Here is a 20,786-nt window from a genome sequence, read left to right on the forward strand (position 1 = left end):
GAAGAGGAGGAGAGGACTAGGTGGTACATTAGGATAATATGGGGGAAGAGGAGGAGAGGATTAGGTGGTACATTAGGATAATAAGGGGGAAGAGGAGGAGAGGACTAGGTGGTACATTAGGATAATAAGGGGGCAGAGGGGGAAAGAGGAGGAGAGGACTAGGTGGTACATTAGGATAATAAGGGGAAGAGGAGGAGAGGACTAGGTGGTACATTAGGATAATAAGGGGGAAGAGGGGAAGAGGAGGAGAGGACTAGGTGGTACATTAGGATAATAAGGGGGAAAGAGGAGGAGAGGACTAGGTGGTACATTAGGATAATAAGGGGGAAAGAGGAGGAGAGGACTAGGTGGTACATTAGGATAATAAGGGGGAAGAGGAGGAGAGGACTAGGTGGTACATTAGGATAATAAGGGGAAGAGGAGGAGAGGACTAGGTGGTACATTAGGATAATAAGGGGAAGAGGAGGAGAGGACTAGGTGGTACATTAGGATAATACGGGGCAGAGGAGGAGAGGACTAGGTGGTACATTAGGATAATAAGCTGGGCGGAGGGGGAAAGAGGAGGAGAGGACTAGGTGGTACATTAGGATAATAAGGGGGCAGAGGGGGAACGAGGAGGAGAGGACTAGATGGTACATTAGGATAATAAGGGGAAAGAGGAGGAGAGGACTAGGTGGTACATTAGGCAGGTAGGATAATAAGGGGGACAGAGGGGGAACGAGGAGGAGAGGACTAGATGGTACATTAGGATAATAAGGGGGAAAGAGGAGGAGAGGACTAGGTGGTACATTAGGATAATAAGGTGGGCGGAGGGGGAAAGAGGAGGAGAGGACTAGGTGGTACATTAGGATAATACGGGGCAGAGGAGGAGAGGACTAGGTGGTACATTAGGATAATAAGCTGGGCGGAGGGGGAAAGAGGAGGAGAGGACTAGGTGGTACATTAGGATAATAAGGGGGCAGAGGGGGAAAGAGGAGGAGAGGACTAGCTGGTACATTAGGATAATAAGGGGGAAAGAGGAGGAGAGAACTAGGTGGTACATTAGGATAATAAGGGGGAAGAGGAGGAGAGGATTAGGTGGTACATTAGGATAATAAGGGGGCAGTGGGTGAAAGAGGAGGAGAGGACTAGGTGGTACATTAGGATAATAAGGGGGCAGAGGGGGAAAGAGGAGGAGAGGACTAGGTGGTACATTAGGATAATAAGAGGGGAAGAGGGGAAAGAGGAGGAGAGGACTAGGTGGTACATTAGGATAATAAGGGGAAGAGGAGGAGAGGACTAGGTGGTACATTAGGATAATAAGGGGACAGAGGGGGAAAGGAGGAGGAGAGGACTAGGTGGTACATTAGGATAATAAGGGGGACAGAGGGGAAAGAGGAGGAGAGGACTAGGTGGTACATTAGGATAATAAGGGGGCAGAGGGGGAAAGAGGAGGAGAGGACTAGGTGGTACATTAGGATAATAAGGGGGCAGAGGGGAACGAGGAGGAGAGGACTAGATGGTACATTAGGATAATAAGGGGAAAGAGGAGGAGAGGACTAGGTGGTACATTAGGATAATAAGGGGGCAGAGGGGGAATGAGGAGGAGAGGACTAGATGGTACATTAGGATAATAAGGGGAAAGAGGAGGAGATGACTAGGTGGTAGGATAATAAGGGGGAAGAGGAGGAGAGGACTAGGTGGTACATTAGGATAATAAGGGGGCAGTGGGTGAAAGAGGAGGAGAGGACTAGGTGGTACATTAGGATAATAAGGGGGCAGTGGGGGAAAGAGGAGGAGAGGACTAGGTGGTACATTAGGATAATAAGGGGGAAGAGGGGGAAAGAGGAGGAGAGGACTAGGTGGTACATTAGGATAATAAGGGGGAAAGAGGAGGAGGGACTAGGTGGTACATTAGGATAATAAGGGGAAAAAGAGGAGGAGAGGACTAGGTGGTACATTAGGATAATAAGGGGGACAGAGGGGGAAAGAGGAGGAGAGGACTAGGTGGTACATTAGGATAATAAGGGGGAAGAGGAGGAGAGGATTAGAGGGGGAAAAGAGGAGGAGAGGACTAGGTGGTACATTAGGATAATAAGGGGGGCAGAGGGGGAAAGAGGAGGAGAGGACTATGTGGTACATTAGGATAATAAGGGGGGCAGAGGGGGAAAGAGGAGGAGAGGACTAGGTGGTACATTAGGATAATAAGGGGGGCAGAGGGGGAAAGAGGAGGAAGGCTAGTTGGTAATATAGGGAAGAAGAGAGGGGTGAGGGCCAACTCAGAATACAGATGGTAAACCTGAGAGACAGAGAGAGAGATTCAAACAGTGGTACAGTTTATTTGACACATTCATAATGCTCTCCTGTGATCCAGCCTCAGTCACTAACATTCCTGTCAACACCCGGCCTCTGCATAATGGATGACTGGCATCTCTACACAGTTCTGGAAAATCCTATTGGACTGGTCAGAGGAAATGTGTTTCTGTGTGAGAGTATGTAGGTCATGTTTGACCATAGGCAAAGTCTCGGGAGAGAGAGGGGGAGGCAGAGAGGGATGGAGAGACAGACACTTGTGCATGGTGATGATAGTCTTGTCAAGTTCCAAAGGCTCCTCCCACGATTAAAGGTTGACAAATAAAATCACTGAGCCCTGGGTTGGGGGTTGGGGGGTGGAACAGGATTTCTGACGCTTTCTCTTGTTATCAGTAGTGGACACAACAGTTCTGCTTCAGCTTTCCAGCTTTCAGATCCTCTCCCCCTCCTCTCTCCTCCTCCTCTCTCCTCACTCCATTTATCCTATCTCCCTCTTCCTTCCCTCATGTCTTCTTCCTCATCCTGTTTGCCCTCTCCCTGCCTCTTCCTCCTCTGCTAACTCCTAACTTAATATATTGAGTGGTAACAAGCTCTTTAGTAATCGTACACTCACTGGGAGTGAGATGTGTGGAGGGAGACACACACAGTGCTGCTGCTGGCCGCGTTCTGAGCTGGGGGACAGAGCAGAGAGGTGACGGCTGTTGACAGACACCATGTGTTAGTCTGAGTGGCTGAGAGAGATTGCCTCAGACCACAGCAAGCTCTGCCAGACTTCCCTATCCCTCACCTCTCGATCTCTCGCTCCCTGTCTTTCTCTCTCAATTCAAAGGGCTTTATTGGCATGGGAAACATATGTTTACATTGCCAAGGAAAGTGATATAGATCTCTCTCTCTCTCTCCCCCTCCCTCCCTTAGACCTCAGCCAGCTCAGTCAGACTCCCAGCACCATGCTGCCAAGATGAGCTGCACTTTACTGGTCTTTTCTAAGGACCTCTCCTCCCTGTCCCTCCCAGCTCAGTCAGACTCCCAGCACCATGCTGCCAAGATGAGCTGCACTTTACTGGTCTTTTCTAAGGACCTCTCTTCCCTGTCCCTCCCAGCTCAGCCAGCCTCCCAGCACCATGCTGCCAAGATGAGCTGGTGACAGGCTCTGGCCCCCAGCTCTCTCCCAATTTCCTGCCCTCTCTTTTTAAACCAATCACTCCCCTGCCCCTTCTTGTATCCCTTCCCTTCCCAGCTCATCCCCCAGCACTTCTGTCTGAATCAACGTTGCTTCCATGTCTTTTCACCCCTCCCAAAAGGTATATGATGACGATTTGCAAGAGGTCATCAACGTAGCACCATGCTGCCAAGATGATTTTGGTCTTTTCTCTTTTCCACACAACTTTGAAACTAAATGCCAATGACATGGTACATTTTGTTTTTGATTTCACGTTGAATTCACGTCAGGTGAAGACTCTGCCAAATGTCAATCAAAAAACTAGACGTTGAACTGAATCATTTAATCTCTATTTCTCATCATCTTATGGCAATACAATCAAATCACACACACACACACACACACACACACACACACACACACACACACACACACACACACACACACACACACACACACACACACACACACACACACACACACACACACACACACACACACTGCACTGCAATAGCTGAACATTATACAGCCAAGCCTTATCACTGCATCATACAGCCTTATCACTACCATAGCACAACATTATACAGCCTTATCACTACCATAGCACAACATTATACAGCCTTATCACTACCATAGCACAACATTATACAGCCATATCACTGGCATAGCACAACATTATACAGCCTTATCACTGGCATAGCACAACATTATACAGCCTTATCACTACCATAGCACAACATTATACAGCCTTATCACTACCATAGCACAACATTATACAGCCATATCACTGGCATAGCACAACATTATACAGCCTTATCACTACCATAGCACAACATTATACAGCCTTATCACTGGCATAGCACAACATTATACAGCCTTATCACTACCATAGCACAACATTATACAGCCTTATCACTACCATAGCACAACATTATACAGCCTTATCACTACCATAGCACAACATTATACAGCCTTATCACTACCATAGCACAACATTATACAGCCTTATCACTACCATAGCACAACATTATACAGCCTTATCACTGCCATAGCACAACATTATACAGCCTTATCACTGGTATAGCACAACATTATACAGCCTCATCACTGGCATAGCACAACATTATACAGCCAAGCCTCATCACTGCTGGTTAGCCTGAAACCCTAGCATCTCATGTTTATTTCATAGTAAGTATGTGCGTATGTGTATGCGTACGCCAGCTCCTGATTTTGTGTGTGTGTCTGTGTGTCTTTCTCTCCGTGTGTGTGCATGTGTGTGTGTGTCTGTGTGTCTCTCTCTCTCTCTCTCTCTCTCTCTCTCTCTCTCTCTGTGTGTATGCATGTGTGTGTGTGTCTCTCTCTTTCTGTGTGTGTATGCATGTGTGTGTGTGTATGTCAGCCCTCTTGCCATTTATCCGAAGGTGAGCTATCAACCCTGTTTTTCCTGACTTAGCCTGCCGTCACCAACATACATATGTATGTTGTGTGTGTGTGTGTGTGTGTCTAAACATATGAATACATGCCTGTCTGCCTGGTTAATGATCTCTCTTTATTGTAGGCAGTCAAGTGGCACAGCTAAGCGTGAACTTTTCACCCATGCCTCTGAATTCTAAAAATAACACCAGGCCATTTTGAGGGGTTGCCAGTTCTCTCTCTCTCTCACACACACACACACACACACACACACACACACACACACACACACACACACACACACACACACACACACACACACACACACACACACACACACACACATCTGACATGAGATGAGCCAGGTGACACGGAATCTCTTCATTCACAAACATGAGCATGGATGTGTACATACCAACCATCCTCAGCACTCCTGGGGAACTAAATAGGTCTAGACCTCTTATTGGACTGGGTTAGGGTTATCTTATTGGACTGGGTTAGGGTTATCTTATTGGACTGGGTTAGGGTTATCTTATTGGACTGGGTTAGGGTTATCTTATTGGACTGGGTTATCTTATTGGACTGGGTTATCTTATTGGACTGGGTTATCTTATTGGATTGGGTTAGGGTTATCTTATTGGATTGGGTTAGGGTTATCTTATTGGATTGGGTTAGGGTTATCTTATTGGATTGGGTTAGGGTTATCTTATTGGATTGGGTTAGGGTTATCTTATTGGATTGGGTTAGGGTTATCTTATTGGACTGGGTTAGGGTTATCTTATTGGATTGGGTTAGGGTTATCTTATTGGATTGGGTTAGGGTTATCTTATTGGATTGGGTTAGGGTTATCTTATTGGACTGGGTTAGGGTTATCTTATTGGACTGGGTTAGGGTTATCTTATTGGATTGGGTTAGGGTTATCTTATTGGACTGGGTTAGGGTTATCTTATTGGACTGGGTTAGGGTTATCTTATTGGATTGGGTTAGGGTTATCTTATTGGACTGGGTTAGGGTTATCTTATTGGATTGGGTTAGGGTTATCTTATTGGATTGGGTTAGGGTTATCTTATTGGATTGGGTTAGGGTTATCTTATTGGATTGGGTTAGGGTTATCTTATTGGATTGGGTTAGGGTTATCTTATTGGATTGGGTTAGGGTTATCTTATTGGATTGGGTTAGGGTTATCTTATTGGATTGGGTTAGGGTTATCTTATTGGACTGGGTTAGGGTTATCTTATTGGATTGCTCGGATGTATGCTGTCAAAAACAGGAACACGGTGCACAGATTGGTGTCTTAAAGAGAGAGATATGGAAGAGGTTTACTGAACAGAATGTTAAACGTCAGGGAGAAATCCTCTAAGAGACTTTTCTCTTTTCCCTCCTTTCATTTCAGCACAATATGTTTGATTGACAGGCCTTTCTCTGTCGATAGAGGAGCTTTGATGTCTGGAGGTCTCTGTCGATAGAGGAGGTTTTATAGTTGGAGGTCTCTGTCGATAGAGGAGGTTTTATAGTTGGAGGTCTCTGTCGATAGAGGAGGTTTTATAGTTGGAGGTCTCTGTCGATAGAGGAGGTTTTATAGTTGGAGGTCTCTGTCGATAGAGGATGTTTTATAGTTGGAGGTCTCTGTCGATAGAGGAGGTTTTATAGTTGGAGGTCTCTGTCGATAGAGGAGGTTTTATAGTTGGAGGTCTCTGTCGATAGAGGAGGTTTTATAGTTGGAGGTCTCTGTCGATAGAGGAGGTTTTATAGTTGGAGGTCTCTGTCGATAGAGGAGGTTTTATAGTAGGAGGTCTCTGTTGATAGAGGAGGTTTTATAGTTGGAGGTCTCTGTCGATAGAGGAGGTTTTATAGTAGGTCTCTGTTGATAGAGGAGGTTTTATAGTAGGAGGTCTCTGTTGATAGAGGAGGTTTGATAGTTGGGGATGAGATTTGTTTTGTGTACACAGAAAATTACAACATTTTCCTGACTGGCATGTTCAACCCCACCAGGTGGAGAGCAGAGAAAGATACAATGGAATACAACATTTAGTCATTCAGGTAACTGACTAAATTAACACTGACAAAGTGTCCTAATAAGAAATGGCCACCAAGAGCCAGAACAGTGTCACGATCTTGTAAATAACAACACTTCTAAAGAGCAGACCACTAACACGCACACGTCCCAGTATAGTTCCACATCTTTAACACCACACACACTATCCCAAACTGGCTCAGAACAAAATAACAAAACTAGTCTAAACACACTCCCACAACGTAGTGCTCAGACACACTATCCCATAACGTAGTGCTCAGACACACTAACACACACACTATCCCATAACGTAGTGCTCAGACACACTAACACACACACTATCCCATAACGTAGTGCTCAGACACACTAACACACACACTATCCCATAACGTAGTGCTCAGACACACTAACACACACTATCCCATAACGTAGTGCTCAGACACACTAACACACACACTATCCCATAACGTAGTGCTCAGACACACTAACACACACACTATCCCATATCCCATAACGTAGTGCTCAGACACACTAACACACACACTATCCCATAACGTAGTGCTCAGACACACTAACACACACTATCCCATAACGTAGTGCTCAGACACACTAACACACACACTATCCCATAACGTAGTGCTCAGACACACTAACACACACACTATCCCATAACCCATAACGTAGTGCTCAGACACACTAACACACACACTATCCCATAACGTAGTGCTCAGACACACTAACACACACTATCCCATAACGTAGTGCCACACTAACCCATAACGTACAGACACACTAACATAACACTAACACACACACTATCCCATAACCCATATCCCACACTAACCCACTATCCCATAACGTACGTAGTGCTCAGACACACTAACACACACTATCCCATAACGTAGTGCTCAGACACACTAACACACACTATCCCATAACCCATAACGTAGTGCTCAGACACACTAACACACACTATCCCATAACCCATAACGTAGTGCTCAGACACACTAACACACACTATCCCATAACGTAGTGCTCAGACACACTAACACACACTATCCCATATCCCATAACGTAGTGCTCAGACACACTAACACACACACTATCCCATAACCCATAACGTAGTGCTCAGACACACTAACACAAACAAACAATATCCATAACCCACAGGTGGGGAAAAATGCTACTTAAGTATGATCCCCAATTTGAGACAACGATAACCAGCTGCCTCTAATTGGGAATCATACCAAAACCCCAACATAGAAAAACAACCTAGAACCCCACATAGAAAATATAAACTAGACTAGACACACACACAATTTGGTTGAGATTTGGTGACTGACACACACACACACACACACACACACACACATTTAAACCCCCTATGCTCTTTTGAGACCTCTCTTTCAAAGTCACTGAGATCTCTTCTTCTAGCCATGGTAACCAACATAACTGGCAATTGGGATTTTTTTAATGAGCATGATGGGATGTTAACTGCTTAATTAACTCAGGAACCACACCCTTGTTGGAAGCACCTGCTTTCAATACACTTTGTATCCCTCATTTACTCAAGTGTTTCCTTAATTTGGCCAGTTACCTGTCTATATTCCATTCAACTCAAGGGGCTTTATTGTCATGGGAAACATGTGTTAACATTGCCAAATCAAGTGAAGTAGATAATATACAAAAGTGAAATAAACAATAAAAATTAACAGTAAACATTACACATACAGAGGTTTCAAAGAATAAAGACATTACAAATGTCATATTATATATATACAGTGTTTTAACAATGTACAAATGGTTAAAGGACACAAGGGAAAATAAATAAGCAGAAATATGGGTTGTATTTACAATGGTGTTTGTTCTTCACTGGTTGCCCTTTTCTTGTGGCAACAGGTCACAAATATCACTGCTGTGATGGAACACTGTGGAATTTCACCCAGTAGATATGGGAGTTTATCAAAATTGGGTTTGTTTTCAAATTCTTTGTGGGTCTGTGTTATCTGAGGGAAATATGTGTCTCTAATATGGTCATACATTGGGCAGGAGGTTAGGAAGTGCAGCTCAGTTTCCACCTCATTTTGTGGGCAGTGAGCACATAGCCTGTCTTCTCTTGAGAGCCATGTCTGCCTACAGCGGCCTTTCTCAATAGCAAGGCTATGCTCACTGAGTCTGTACATAGTCAAAGCTTTCGTTAAGTTTAGGTCAGTCATAATGGTCAGATATTCTGCCACTGTGTTCTCTCTGTTTAGGTGCCAAATAGCATTCTAGTTTGCTCTGTTTTTTTGTTAATTCTTTCCAATGTGTTAAGTAATTATCTTTTTGTTTTCTCATGATTTGGTTGGGTCTAATTGTGTTGCTGTTCTGGGGCTCTGTGGGGTGTGTTTGTGTTTATGAACAGAGCCCCAGGACCAGCTTGCTTAGGGGACTCTTCTCCAGGTTCATCTCTCTGTAGGTGATGGCTTTGTTATGGAAGGTTTGGGAATCACTTCCTTTTAGGAGGTTGTAGAATTTAATGGCTCTTTTCTGGATTTTGATAATTAGTGGGTATCGGCCTAATTCTGCTCTGCATGCATTATTTGGTGTTCTACGTTGTACACAGAGGATATTTTTGGCAGAATTCTGCATGCAGAGTCTCAATTTGGTGTTTGTCCCATTTTATGAAGTCTTGGTTGGTGAGCGGACCCCAGACCTCACAACCATAAAGGGCAAAGGGTTCTATGACTGATTCAAGTGTTTTTAACCAGATCCTCATTGGTATCTTGAATTTATATCTGACTGACAGTCTATATTTGACTGTCTTACTCTGGAGTTTTCCAGAAGAATTCTACTGGTGACTGTATTGTGATGCTTCAAGCAAGCAGTTGTTTAATAGACTGAAGAGATAGATAGATAGATAGATAGATAGATAGATAGATAGATAGATAGATAGATAGATAGATAGATAGATAGATAGATAGATAGATAGATAGATAGATAGATAGATAGATAGATAGATAGATAGATAGAGATAGATAGATAGATAGATAGATAGATAGATAGATAGATAGATAGATAGATAGATAGATAGATAGATAGATAGATAGATAGATAGATAGATAGATAGATAGATAGATAGATAGATAGATAGATAGATAGATAGACAGATAGACAGATAGATAGATATATAGATAGATAGATAGATAGATAGATAGATAGATAGATAGATAGATAGATAGATAGATAGATAGATAGATAGATAGATAGATAGATAGATAGATAGATAGATAGATAGATAGATAGATAGATAGATAGATAGATAGATAGATAGATAGATAGATAGATAGATAGATAGATAGATAGATAGATAGATAGATAGATAGATAGATAGATAGATAGATAGATAGATAGATAGATAGATAGATAGATAGATAGATAGATAGATAGATAGATAGATAGATAGATAGATAGATAGATAGATAGATAGATAGATAGATAGATAGATAGATAGATAGATAGATAGATAGATAGATAGATAGATAGATAGATAGATAGATAGATAGATAGATAGATAGATAGATAGATAGATAGATAGATAGATGTGCTTCTCTTCTGATGTTCATTCTGGAACCATCCACCTGTCTTTCAGAACTCTATAATTAACCTTGTCTGTCTGTCAGCCACACACACACACACACACACACACACACACACACACACACACACACACACACACACACACACACACACACACACACACACACACACACACACACACACACACACACACACACACACACACACACACACACACACACACACACACACACACACACACACACACACACACACACACACACACACACACACAGGCTCGCACTCACATATAGTATGTACACACACACACACACGAACACACACACACACACACACACACACACACACACACACACTGTCAGCCGCAAGAGTTAATTAAAACGCAGATTTCGAGAGGTGATAAGGAACAGCAAAAAATATCCCTTTGAAAAATGAAAAAAATTATTGAATTAATTTCTTTCTTTTCTTCCACACTTCATCTCACAAGAGGGGGACCGGAAGCTTTGTTTCCTCTCAGTCAATCATATTCCTTGTTGAAAGAGATGGGGAAAATAATACCAGGGCCAAACAATGCAGAGAGAGAGAGAGAGAGAGATATACAGAGAGATACAGAGAGATACAGAGAGATACAGAGAGAGGGGGGAGAGAGGGAGGGAAGGATACAGGGGGAGAGAGGGAGGGAAAGATACAGGGGGAGAGAGGGAGGGAAAGATACAGGGGGAGAGAGGGAGGGAAAGATACAGGGGGAGAGAGGGATGGAAAGATACAGGGGGAGAGAGGGAGGAAGTGTGTGTGAGAGAGAGAGGGAGGGAAAGATACAGGGGGAGAGGGGAGGGAAAGATACAGGGGGAGAGAGGGAGGGAAAGATACAAGGGGAGAGAGGGAGGGAAAGATACAGGGGGAGAGGGGGAGGGAAAGATACAGGGGGAGAGAGGGAGGGAAAGATACAGGGGGAGAGAGGGAGGGAAAGATACAGGGGGAGAGAGGGAGGGAAAGATACAGGGGGAGAGAGGGAGGGAAAGATACAGGGGGAGAGAGGGAGGGAAAGATACAGGGGAGAGAGGGAGGGAAAGATACAGGGGGAGAGAGGGAGGGAAAGATACAGGGGGAGAGAGGGAGGGAAAGATACAGGAGGAGAGAGGGAGGGAAAGATACAGGGGGAGAGGGGAGGGAAAGATACAGGGGGAGAGAGGGAGGGGAGGATACAGGGGGAGAGAGGGAGGGAAAGATACAGGGGGAGAGAGGGAGGGAAAGATACAGGGGGAGAGAGAGAGGGAAAGATACAGGGGGAGAGAGGGAGGGAAAGATACAGGGGGAGAGAGGGAGGGAAAGATACAGGGGGAGAGAGGGAGGGAAAGATACAGGGGGAGAGAGGGAGGGAAAGATACAGGGGGAGAGAGGGAGGGAAAGATACAGGGGGAGAGAGGGAGGGAAAGATACAGGGGGAGAGAGGGAGGGAAAGATACAGGGGGAGAGAGGGAGGAAGTGTGTGTGAGAGAGAGAGGGAGGGAAAGATACAGGGGGAGAGAGGGAGGAAGTGTGTGTGAGAGAAAGAGGGAGGGAAAGATACAGGGGGAGAGGGGGAGGGAAAGATACAGGGGGAGAGGGGGAGGGAAAGATACAGGGGGAGAGAGGGAGGGAAAGATACAGGGGGAGAGAGGGAGGGAAAGATACAGGGGGAGAGAGGGAGGAAGTGTGTGTGAGAGAGAGAGGGAGGGAAAGATACTGTGGGAGAGAGGGAGGAAGTGTGTGTGAGAGAGGGAGGAAGTGTGTGTGAGAGAGAGGGAGGGAAAGATACTGTGGGAGAGAGGGAGGAAGTGTGTGTGAGAGAGAGAGGGAGGGAAAGATACAGGGGGAGAGGGGGAGGGAAAGATACAGGGGGAGAGGGGGAGGGAAAGATACAGGGGGAGAGAGGGAGGGAAAGATACAGGGGGAGAGAGGGAGGGAAAGATACAGGGGGAGAGAGGGAGGAAGTGTGTGTGAGAGAGAGAGGGAGGGAAAGATACAGGGGGAGGGGGAGGGAAAGATACAGGGGGAGAGAGGGAGGGAAAGATACAGGGGGAGAGAGGGAGGAAGTGTGTGTGAGAGAGAGGGAGGGAAAGATACTGTGGGAGAGAGGGAGGAAGTGTGTGTGAGAGAGGGAGGAAGTGTGTGTGTGTGAGAGAGGGAGGAAGTGTGTGTGAGAGAGAGGGAGGGAAAGATACTGTGGGAGAGAGGGAGGAAGTGTGTGTGAGAGAGGGAGGAAGTGTGTGTGAGAGAGAGGGAGGGAAAGATACTGTGTGAGAGAGGGAGGAAGTGTGTGTGAGAGAGAGGGAGGGAAAGATATTGTGGGAGAGAGGGAGGAAGTGTGTGTGAGAGAGGGAGGAAGTGTGTGTGAGAGAGGGAGGAAGTGTGTGTGAGAGAGAGGGAGGGAAGATACTGTGGGAGAGATGGAGGAAGTGTGTGTGAGAGAGAGGGAGGGAAAGATACTGTGGGAGAGAGGGAGGAAGTGTGTGTGAGAGAGAGGGAGGGAAAGATACTGTGGGAGAGAGGGAGGAAGTGTGTGTGAGAGAGGGAGGAAGTGTGTGAGAGAGAGGGAGGAAGTGTGTGTGAGAGAGAGAGGGAGGAAGTGTGTGTGAGAGAGAGAGGGAGGAAGTGTGTGTGAGAGAGGGAGGAAGTGTGTGTGAGAGAGGGAGGAAGTGTGTGAGAGAGAGGGAGGAAGTGTGTGTGAGAGAGAGAGGAGGAAGTGTGTGTGAGAGAGAGAGGGAGGAAGTGTGTGTGAGAGAGGGAGGAAGTGTGTGTGAGAGAGGGAGGAAGTGTGTGTGAGAGAGGGAGGAAGTGTGTGTGAGAGAGAGAGGGAGGAAGTGTGTGTGAGAGAGGGAGGAAGTGTGTGTGAGAGAGGGAGGAAGTGTGTGAGAGAGAGGGAGGAAGTGTGTGTGAGAGAGGGGAGGAAGTGTGTGTGAGAGAGAGAGGGAGGAAGTGTGTGTGAGAGAGAGGGGGAGGAAGTGTGTGTGAGAGAGGGAGGAAGTGTGTGTGAGAGAGGGAGGAAGTGTGTGTGAGAGAGGGAGGAAGTGTGTGTGAGAGAGGAGGGAGGAAGTGTGTGTGAGAGAGAGGGAGGAAGTGTGTGTGAGAGAGGGAGGAAGTGTGTGTGAGAGAGGGAGGAAGTGTGTGTGAGAGAGGGAGCTCCAGATCCCAGGGTTAGGGATCGCAATGCAGCGTTCAAAGAAAATGGAGGCATTTGATAATAATAATAATTATTATTATTATGAAATATTTTATTTATTATAATTTGGTGGATGCTTATATTTTTCCTATGTCATATATTTGTTCCTGTGTTCACATGCATGTCTGTCAGCCATGTGTGAATTGGAAATGAGGTTTTGTATATCCCACCCTCGGAGAGTGGGGTCACAGCCAGGGTCTGCCATGATCAATGGAGAGAGGTGGCTGAGAGAGACAACGTGAGCTGGAGGAAAGAAATGACAGCAACAACAAAGCCGTTGTGTTGAACTAATGGACGGCACACACACTTCTGAAGACCCGGAGCTGAAGCCCACAGCTTCACAGACACCACAACATACATTACAGCAAATTAAGCCTGGAAAAAGAGACTTGAATCAAAATCCTGTTGAAATGCAGCTACATAATTATTACAATTATTATAATTATTATACATTATCAATGGCAGGCAACAGAGATAAGGACTCTCTAATTAGTGTTTTAATTACAGCATATTTTGACATGTCAGCTGTCAGTCAAACTGTGCAAAAGTTAAATCAAAATATACGTTCAGGCATTCATTCACAGTGGATAAGGTTAAGGTTAGGGTAAGGTTAGAGTTAAGGTAAGGGTTAAGATTATGGTTAAGGTTAGGGTAAGGTTAGAGTTAAGGTAAGGGTTAAGATTAGGGTTAGGGTTAAGGTTAGGGTAAGGTTAGAGTTAAGGTAAGGGTTAAGATTAGGGTTAGGTTTAAGGTTAAGGTTAGGTTTAGTGTTAAAGTTAGGGTTAAGGTTAAGGTTAGGTTTAGTGTTAAGGTTAGGGTTAAGGTTAAGGTTAGGTTTAGTGTTAAGGTTAGGGTTAAGGTTAAGGTTAGGTTTAGTGTTAAGGTTAGGGTTAAGGTTAAGGTTAGGTTTAGTGTTAAGGTTAGGGTTAAGGTTAGGGATCGGGTTCAAACAGAATAACTAATATTACTAAATGAGTGTCTAGCATTGGAATCTGATGAGAGAGAAATAGAGATGTGCTTTATTCCTTCAATAAAGGCTGTGAACTCTCGTTCACACCGACCCACACAAACACCCACTATCATGTACTTTGTTTGCTCCGGTGTACAAACAAAGACACTCCATTTCAATCCACTTAATAAAACTACAGATTCACTCCAGAAGCCACAACAGAGAATATCATTAGAACATGTAATATATGTATTTCTACAGTAGACAGATGGGCCTGTAGGTATTACATTCTCTCTCTATGGCAGGAACCCAGTAATCTGGCAGATGCCTCAGTCAAAGTCCTCCTGACGGTAGAGTCTGGAAAGGCTCCTTACATCAATAATGAAGGGGGCTGTGCTTCTTACTGATTGGTTCCCCTTGGTGTCTTTCTCACTCAACACCAACAAGAACAGCCACACACAGCCCCCCGAGAGCCGCCCCCTTCCAATTACAACTGTTGGATTTTCAAATCAGAACAACTAGAGGTCTCAACCCGCCAGGAAAAAAACAACATTTGAGAGAACCAATCAATGCGTCCGCTACTAATATTACATTAACAAATGGCCTCCTGCCCAGACTGGTGAGTCACAGCTCTTCCTCTCTGTGGTCACGTGGGTCGCATCAGCCAGGCTAGGACCACAGCCAGGCTATGACCACAGCCAGGCTAGGACCACAGCCAGGCTAGGACCACAGCCAGGCTATGACCACAGCCAGGCTAGGACCACAGCCAGGCTATGACCACAGCCAGGCTAGGACCACAGCCAGGCTAGGACCACAGCCAGGCTAGGACCACAGCCAGGCTAGGACCACAGCCAGGCTATGACCACAGCCAGGCTAGGACCACAGCCAGGCTAGGACCACAGCCAGGCTAGGACCACAGCCAGGCTAGGACCACAGCCAGGCTAGGACCACAGCCAGGCTAGGACCACAGCCAGGCTAGGACCACAGCCAGGCTAGGACCACAGCCAGGCTAGGACCACAGCCAGGCTAGGACCACAGCCAGGCTAGGACCACAGCCAGGCTAGGACCACAGCCAGGCTAGGACCACAGCCAGGCTAGGACCACAGCCAGGCTATGACCACAGCCAGGCTTGGACCACAGCCAGGCTAGGACCACAGCCAGGCTAGGACCACAGAGGCAAAACATATTTTATATGTGGCGTATTACCTTTCCCGAGCTATGGAAGCCTATCAGGGTCAAAGGCAAATTGACAGTCTCTGATGGGGGAATTGAATTGTCGATATCAATTTCACAGCCTGACAGAGAGTTGGAAAGAGAGAGAATATGTGTCTCTGTGTGTGTGTGTGTGTGTGTGTGTGTGTGTGTGTGTGTGTGTGTGTGTGTGTGTGTGTGTGTGTGTGTGTGTGTGTGTGTGTGTGTGTGTGTGTGTGTGTGTGTGTGTGTGTGTGTGTGTGTGTGTGTGTGTGTGTGTGTGTGTGTGTGTGTGTGTGTGTGTGTGTGTGTGTGTGTGTGTGTGTGTGTGTGTGTGTGTGTGTGTGTGTGTGGCACTGAGAGTTGGGTGTCAGTAGCCAAAATGAGCGGTGACCGGGATCTGAATTAGGTGCACGCTGTGGAGAAGAGCAGACGACAATTAGGGACGGACCAATACAATAGGATAGGTTCCTACACTCTTAAGTGGATTCTTTTGCACTGTCCTGAAAAGGTCAGTGGATACGGATGTGTCCCAAATCTCTTAACAGGCTTCCTTGCCTCCACCACACACTCATGTAAAGTAGGGAGGATCCGAATGAATTCCATCCCATTATCTTCACCTGTTAAGTATTCCCAGATCAGATCATATCTCGAGGATATGGTTGCATTGGATCAATGTCTACTGTTCTGTCAGTCACTTTGCATTGAAGCATCTGCTAAACGGCCACATTATGATGTAGCCAAGGAGGTCCAGCTGGTTAAGACCAACGGGATTTACGGATAAAGAACTTCTCTGCAGTTTGAGAGTAGATGATGGCGTGAGTAAACTGTGTGTGTGTGTAGCTTAGTCTTTTCCTCAATTGCATATTAACACCACATTTATGCACTCCAGTGAAGTGTGGTTAAGTGTTTGTCAACATTCAGTTACAACACACACACACACACACACACACACACACACACACACACACACACACACACACACACACACACACACACACACACACACACACACACACACACACACACACACACACACACACACACACACACACAGACGCATTATCATGAGTGGTTAATGGTGCTTGTCTAGGCTCCTTTGAACCCCTCTGCATATGTGTCTTAAACTGGCTCTTAAAGATAAACACTGTGTGTGTGTGGCTCTCACAGATTAACTGTGGGAATACAAATATCAATTTGTTTTTGGTAGTAAACAACAGAAGAACATAAGGCCTGTCCTAGAAAATGGGCTCTCGAGTGGCGCAGCGGTCTAGGGCACTGCATCTCAGTGCTAGAGGTGTCACTACAGACCCCGGTTCAATCCCGGGCTGTATCACAACCAGCCGTGAGCGCACAACAAGTTAAGTAACATTTTTAAAATAGGGCCTATTCACTTATTTATTGAACCAGGATAGTTCACTCAAAGACAGTTAAGAACAAGTTGTTATCTACATTGATGGCCACCAAAAGGCTAAAGGCCTCCTGCGGGGACTGGGGCAGGGATTCAAAATACACATACAGGACAAAACACACGACAAGAGAGACACAACACTACATAAGGAGAGACAACAGCACAGCATGGCAGCAACACAACATGACAACAGCATGGCAGCAACACAACATGACAACAACATGGTAGCAACACAACATGGCAGCAGCACAACATGGTATCAGCACGAATCATGGTACAAACATTAGTGGGCACAGACAACAGCACAAAGGGCAAGAAGGTAGAGACAACAATACATTATACAAAGCAGCTACAACTGTCAGTAAGAGTGTTCATGATTGAGTCTTTGAATGAAGAGATGGAGATAAAACTGTCCGGTTTGAGTGTTTGTTGCAGTTTGTTCCAGTCGCCAGCTGCAGCGAACTGAAAAGACGAGCGACCCAGTGATGTGTGTGCTCTGGGGACCTTTAACAGAATGTGACGCAGAACGGGTGTTGTATGTGGAGGATGAGGGCTGCAGTAGGTATCTCAGCATGGGTAAGCTGGTCATCTGAATCAGGGTTAGTTTGGCAGCTGTGGTGAAAGAGGAGTGATTACGATAGAGGAAACCAAGTCTAGATGTAACTTTAGCCTGCAGCTCTGATATGTGCTGAGAGAAGGACAGTGTGCCGTCTAGCCAGTAACAACTGCTTTCCAAGGACTCCTACACTGAACAGTCAATATGGTTCCTGTGTTATAGTAGTGTCATTTCATCGGTGTGACTGGGAGACATTATGTGATTTTGTAGAAAAAAAGTGAAACCAGTGGAACTGCCAAAATAAAGGAAACACCAACATAAAGTGTCTTAATAGGGCGTTGGGGCACCACGAGACAGAACAGCTTCAGTGCACCGTAGATTCTACCAGTTTCTAACCTGGTCCCTTGTGTAATTTAATTGGCATGACTATAGATACATTACACTTTTTTTTTGGGGGGATTGACGTTGTAAAACCCATTTAAATGTAAGTGATATGGCATACACAAAACAGTGAACCTTGTCCTGTGTGTTTGTGTCATTTCATTAGCGTGGCTACATACATTGCAAAATATGGTTTAGGAAAAGTGACATTGAAAATGGAAAATCCATTTGAATTGCTTTAGCTGTAATGCAGACGCTTTAGTATGGATTACATCCTAACCCACGTTAATCCATCAGGAGAAACACACACACACGCACGCACGCACACACACGCACATGCACGCACACGCACACACACACACGCACACGCACACGCACACACACACACACACACACACACACACACACACACACACACACACACACACACACACACACACATTGATCCAACAGAGATATGCAGTAAACCGCTGTGTCGTGCCTTGCTGCCTGCAAGACACTTTCTCCTCTTTTTTAGTCCTCTTTCTCACTCCTTTATTCCCATTTAGTCCCTCTTTCATCTCCCTTAATTCCTTTCAAAAGTGTAGATGATAGCTTTATTGTTTTTCTGTATTGTAGAGCACAGAAGCTCTATAACTGAATTGTGAAAGGCTTGTAAACAGAGAGAATGGTTATGAAATTAGATTTGATTGTTTTAGGGTTTTTAACATTTACATATTTATTGGTGAGTAGTATGCTAATGTGTTTGCAGCAGAACGGCAATTCAATGATGCTGTGTGTGTGTCTGTGTGTGTTTGTCTCTGCGTCATGCATTTGGTTTTATACTTTTGAATAATATTACTTGTGGGAAAGGCTTGTTATTACGAAATGTCTAAATCTATGTTCATCTTCTTTAGTAGTAAATTGAATAATCATCATTGCTAATGGATATTTCAGTGTATCATGTTACCTTGAAGTGATGGCATATCTTAATTTGTTTCATTATGTCTCTTTTATACAGATCATTTTGAAACCTAAAGTCAATTCATTAGATATCCTCGGGGAATACGTGAAAGTGATTAACAATTTGTATTATTTTGTCATTAGCTGTTTTGATGCAGATGTTTTAATGCAGTCTGTTTTTTCTCATTTTTTTGCCTCTCCTCTCTCTCTCTCTCTCTCTCTCTCTCTCTCTCTGTCTCTCTGTCTCTCTGCTCTCTCTCTCTCTCTCTCTCTCTCTCTCTCTCTCTCTTCTCTCTCTCTCTCGTTCTCTCTCTCTCTCTATCTCTCTCTCTCTCACAGGTTCTCTGCCAAACTGAAAGGGAGTTTTCCTCCATCTCTGTCGCTGAGGGAAGCGGTCATTAGGGGCCATGAGTTGCTGCTGGGGCTACCGTCATTGTATCCCTCCGACGCGGAACACTTAAAATGGGGTCTATGTTACCAGCTACCATGGCCGCCAAGCGGCAAGCCATGCTCTAATCGCCTAGGCAACAACCTTTCTGTGACCTACGACTTCCTGTCTCTACTTCCTGCTCTGGCCACACCCCTTCCTTACCTGTCGCCCAACCTGATTTCAAACTTGCCTGCTTCCTTTCCTAATATTCTCCCCTTTCTCTTGTTTTCTTAATAAGATAACCCCTCCTATCCTCCCTTCCTCCCTAACGATGGCCAACAGGTTTCTCCACCTCCCCTCCATCCCGCTCTCCCTATCCCTCTCACCATCCATCTTCCTCTACCTTCTCCCCCCATTACTTCTTCTCCTCCACCTCCCTGTGTCCGTCCGGGGGGACTGCTGGCTGATCGAGGGGGATAAAGGCTACGTGTGGCTGGCCATCTGCAGTCAGAACCAGCCCCCGTATGAGACCATCCCCCAGCACATCAACAATACGGTACTGTTATGTTCTATATTATATTTTGTATATATTATGCTATACAGCCTAACCCTAGCAGTAATTGTAAAATATGTCATTTTAATTGCAATGCTGGTTTTACTCACTTGGGGTGTTCCTTTTCAACTACCGAATAACATCACCAAGAGTTAGCACAATATAGAATTGAAACAGTAGTGGGGCTGGAATAGAGCCTTGAGGGACACTAAACCATACCTTACTTTTCAACCACCATAGTTCACATGTCCCATAGGAACCACCATAGTTTGGCAAAGCTAAAACTGAATGTTTTGTTTATGCTAGCTTACAAATACTAGCTCACTGTTTTGCTATAATAGCTCACTGTTTTGTTATAATAGCTCACTGTTTTGCTATACTAGCTCACTGTTTTGCTATAATAGCTCACTGTTTTGCTATAATAGCTCACTGTTTTGCTATAATAGCTCACTGTTTTGCTATAATAGCTCACTGTTTTGCTATAATAGCTCACTGTTTTGTTATAATAGCTCACTGTTTTGCTATAATAGCTCACTGTTTTGTTATAATAGCTCACTGTTTTGCTATAATAGCTCACTGTTTTGTTATAATAGCTCACTGTTTTGCTATAATAGCTCACTGTTTTGCTATACTAGCTCACTGTTTTGCTATAATAGCTCACTGTTTTGCTATACTAGCTCACTGTTTTGTTATAATAGGGGTTTTGTTATACTCCTTGTTGAGCTGTTTGATGAAAAAAAGTCTAGTTCTTTTCAATGAGATTTTATTTAATTT

The 20,786-nt window shown here is 44.9% G+C and overlaps 1 protein-coding gene across 1 annotated transcript in view; it reads left to right on the plus strand.

Annotated features, from left to right (window-relative positions):
* The window catches only part of LOC118382744 (protein phosphatase 1 regulatory subunit 29-like), a 204,309-nt gene that overhangs the window by 176,092 nt on the left and 7,431 nt on the right, over positions 1–20,786 (plus strand). The window contains exon 3 of the mRNA XM_052527953.1: positions 19,429–20,015. Coding sequence (XP_052383913.1) covers positions 19,791–20,015 — 225 coding nt within the window. The 5' untranslated portion in view covers positions 19,429–19,790. The remainder of the gene's footprint in view (positions 1–19,428; positions 20,016–20,786) is intronic.

This window comes from Oncorhynchus keta, chromosome 10, assembly GCF_023373465.1.
Source record: "Oncorhynchus keta strain PuntledgeMale-10-30-2019 chromosome 10, Oket_V2, whole genome shotgun sequence".
NCBI lineage: Eukaryota > Metazoa > Chordata > Actinopteri > Salmoniformes > Salmonidae > Oncorhynchus > Oncorhynchus keta.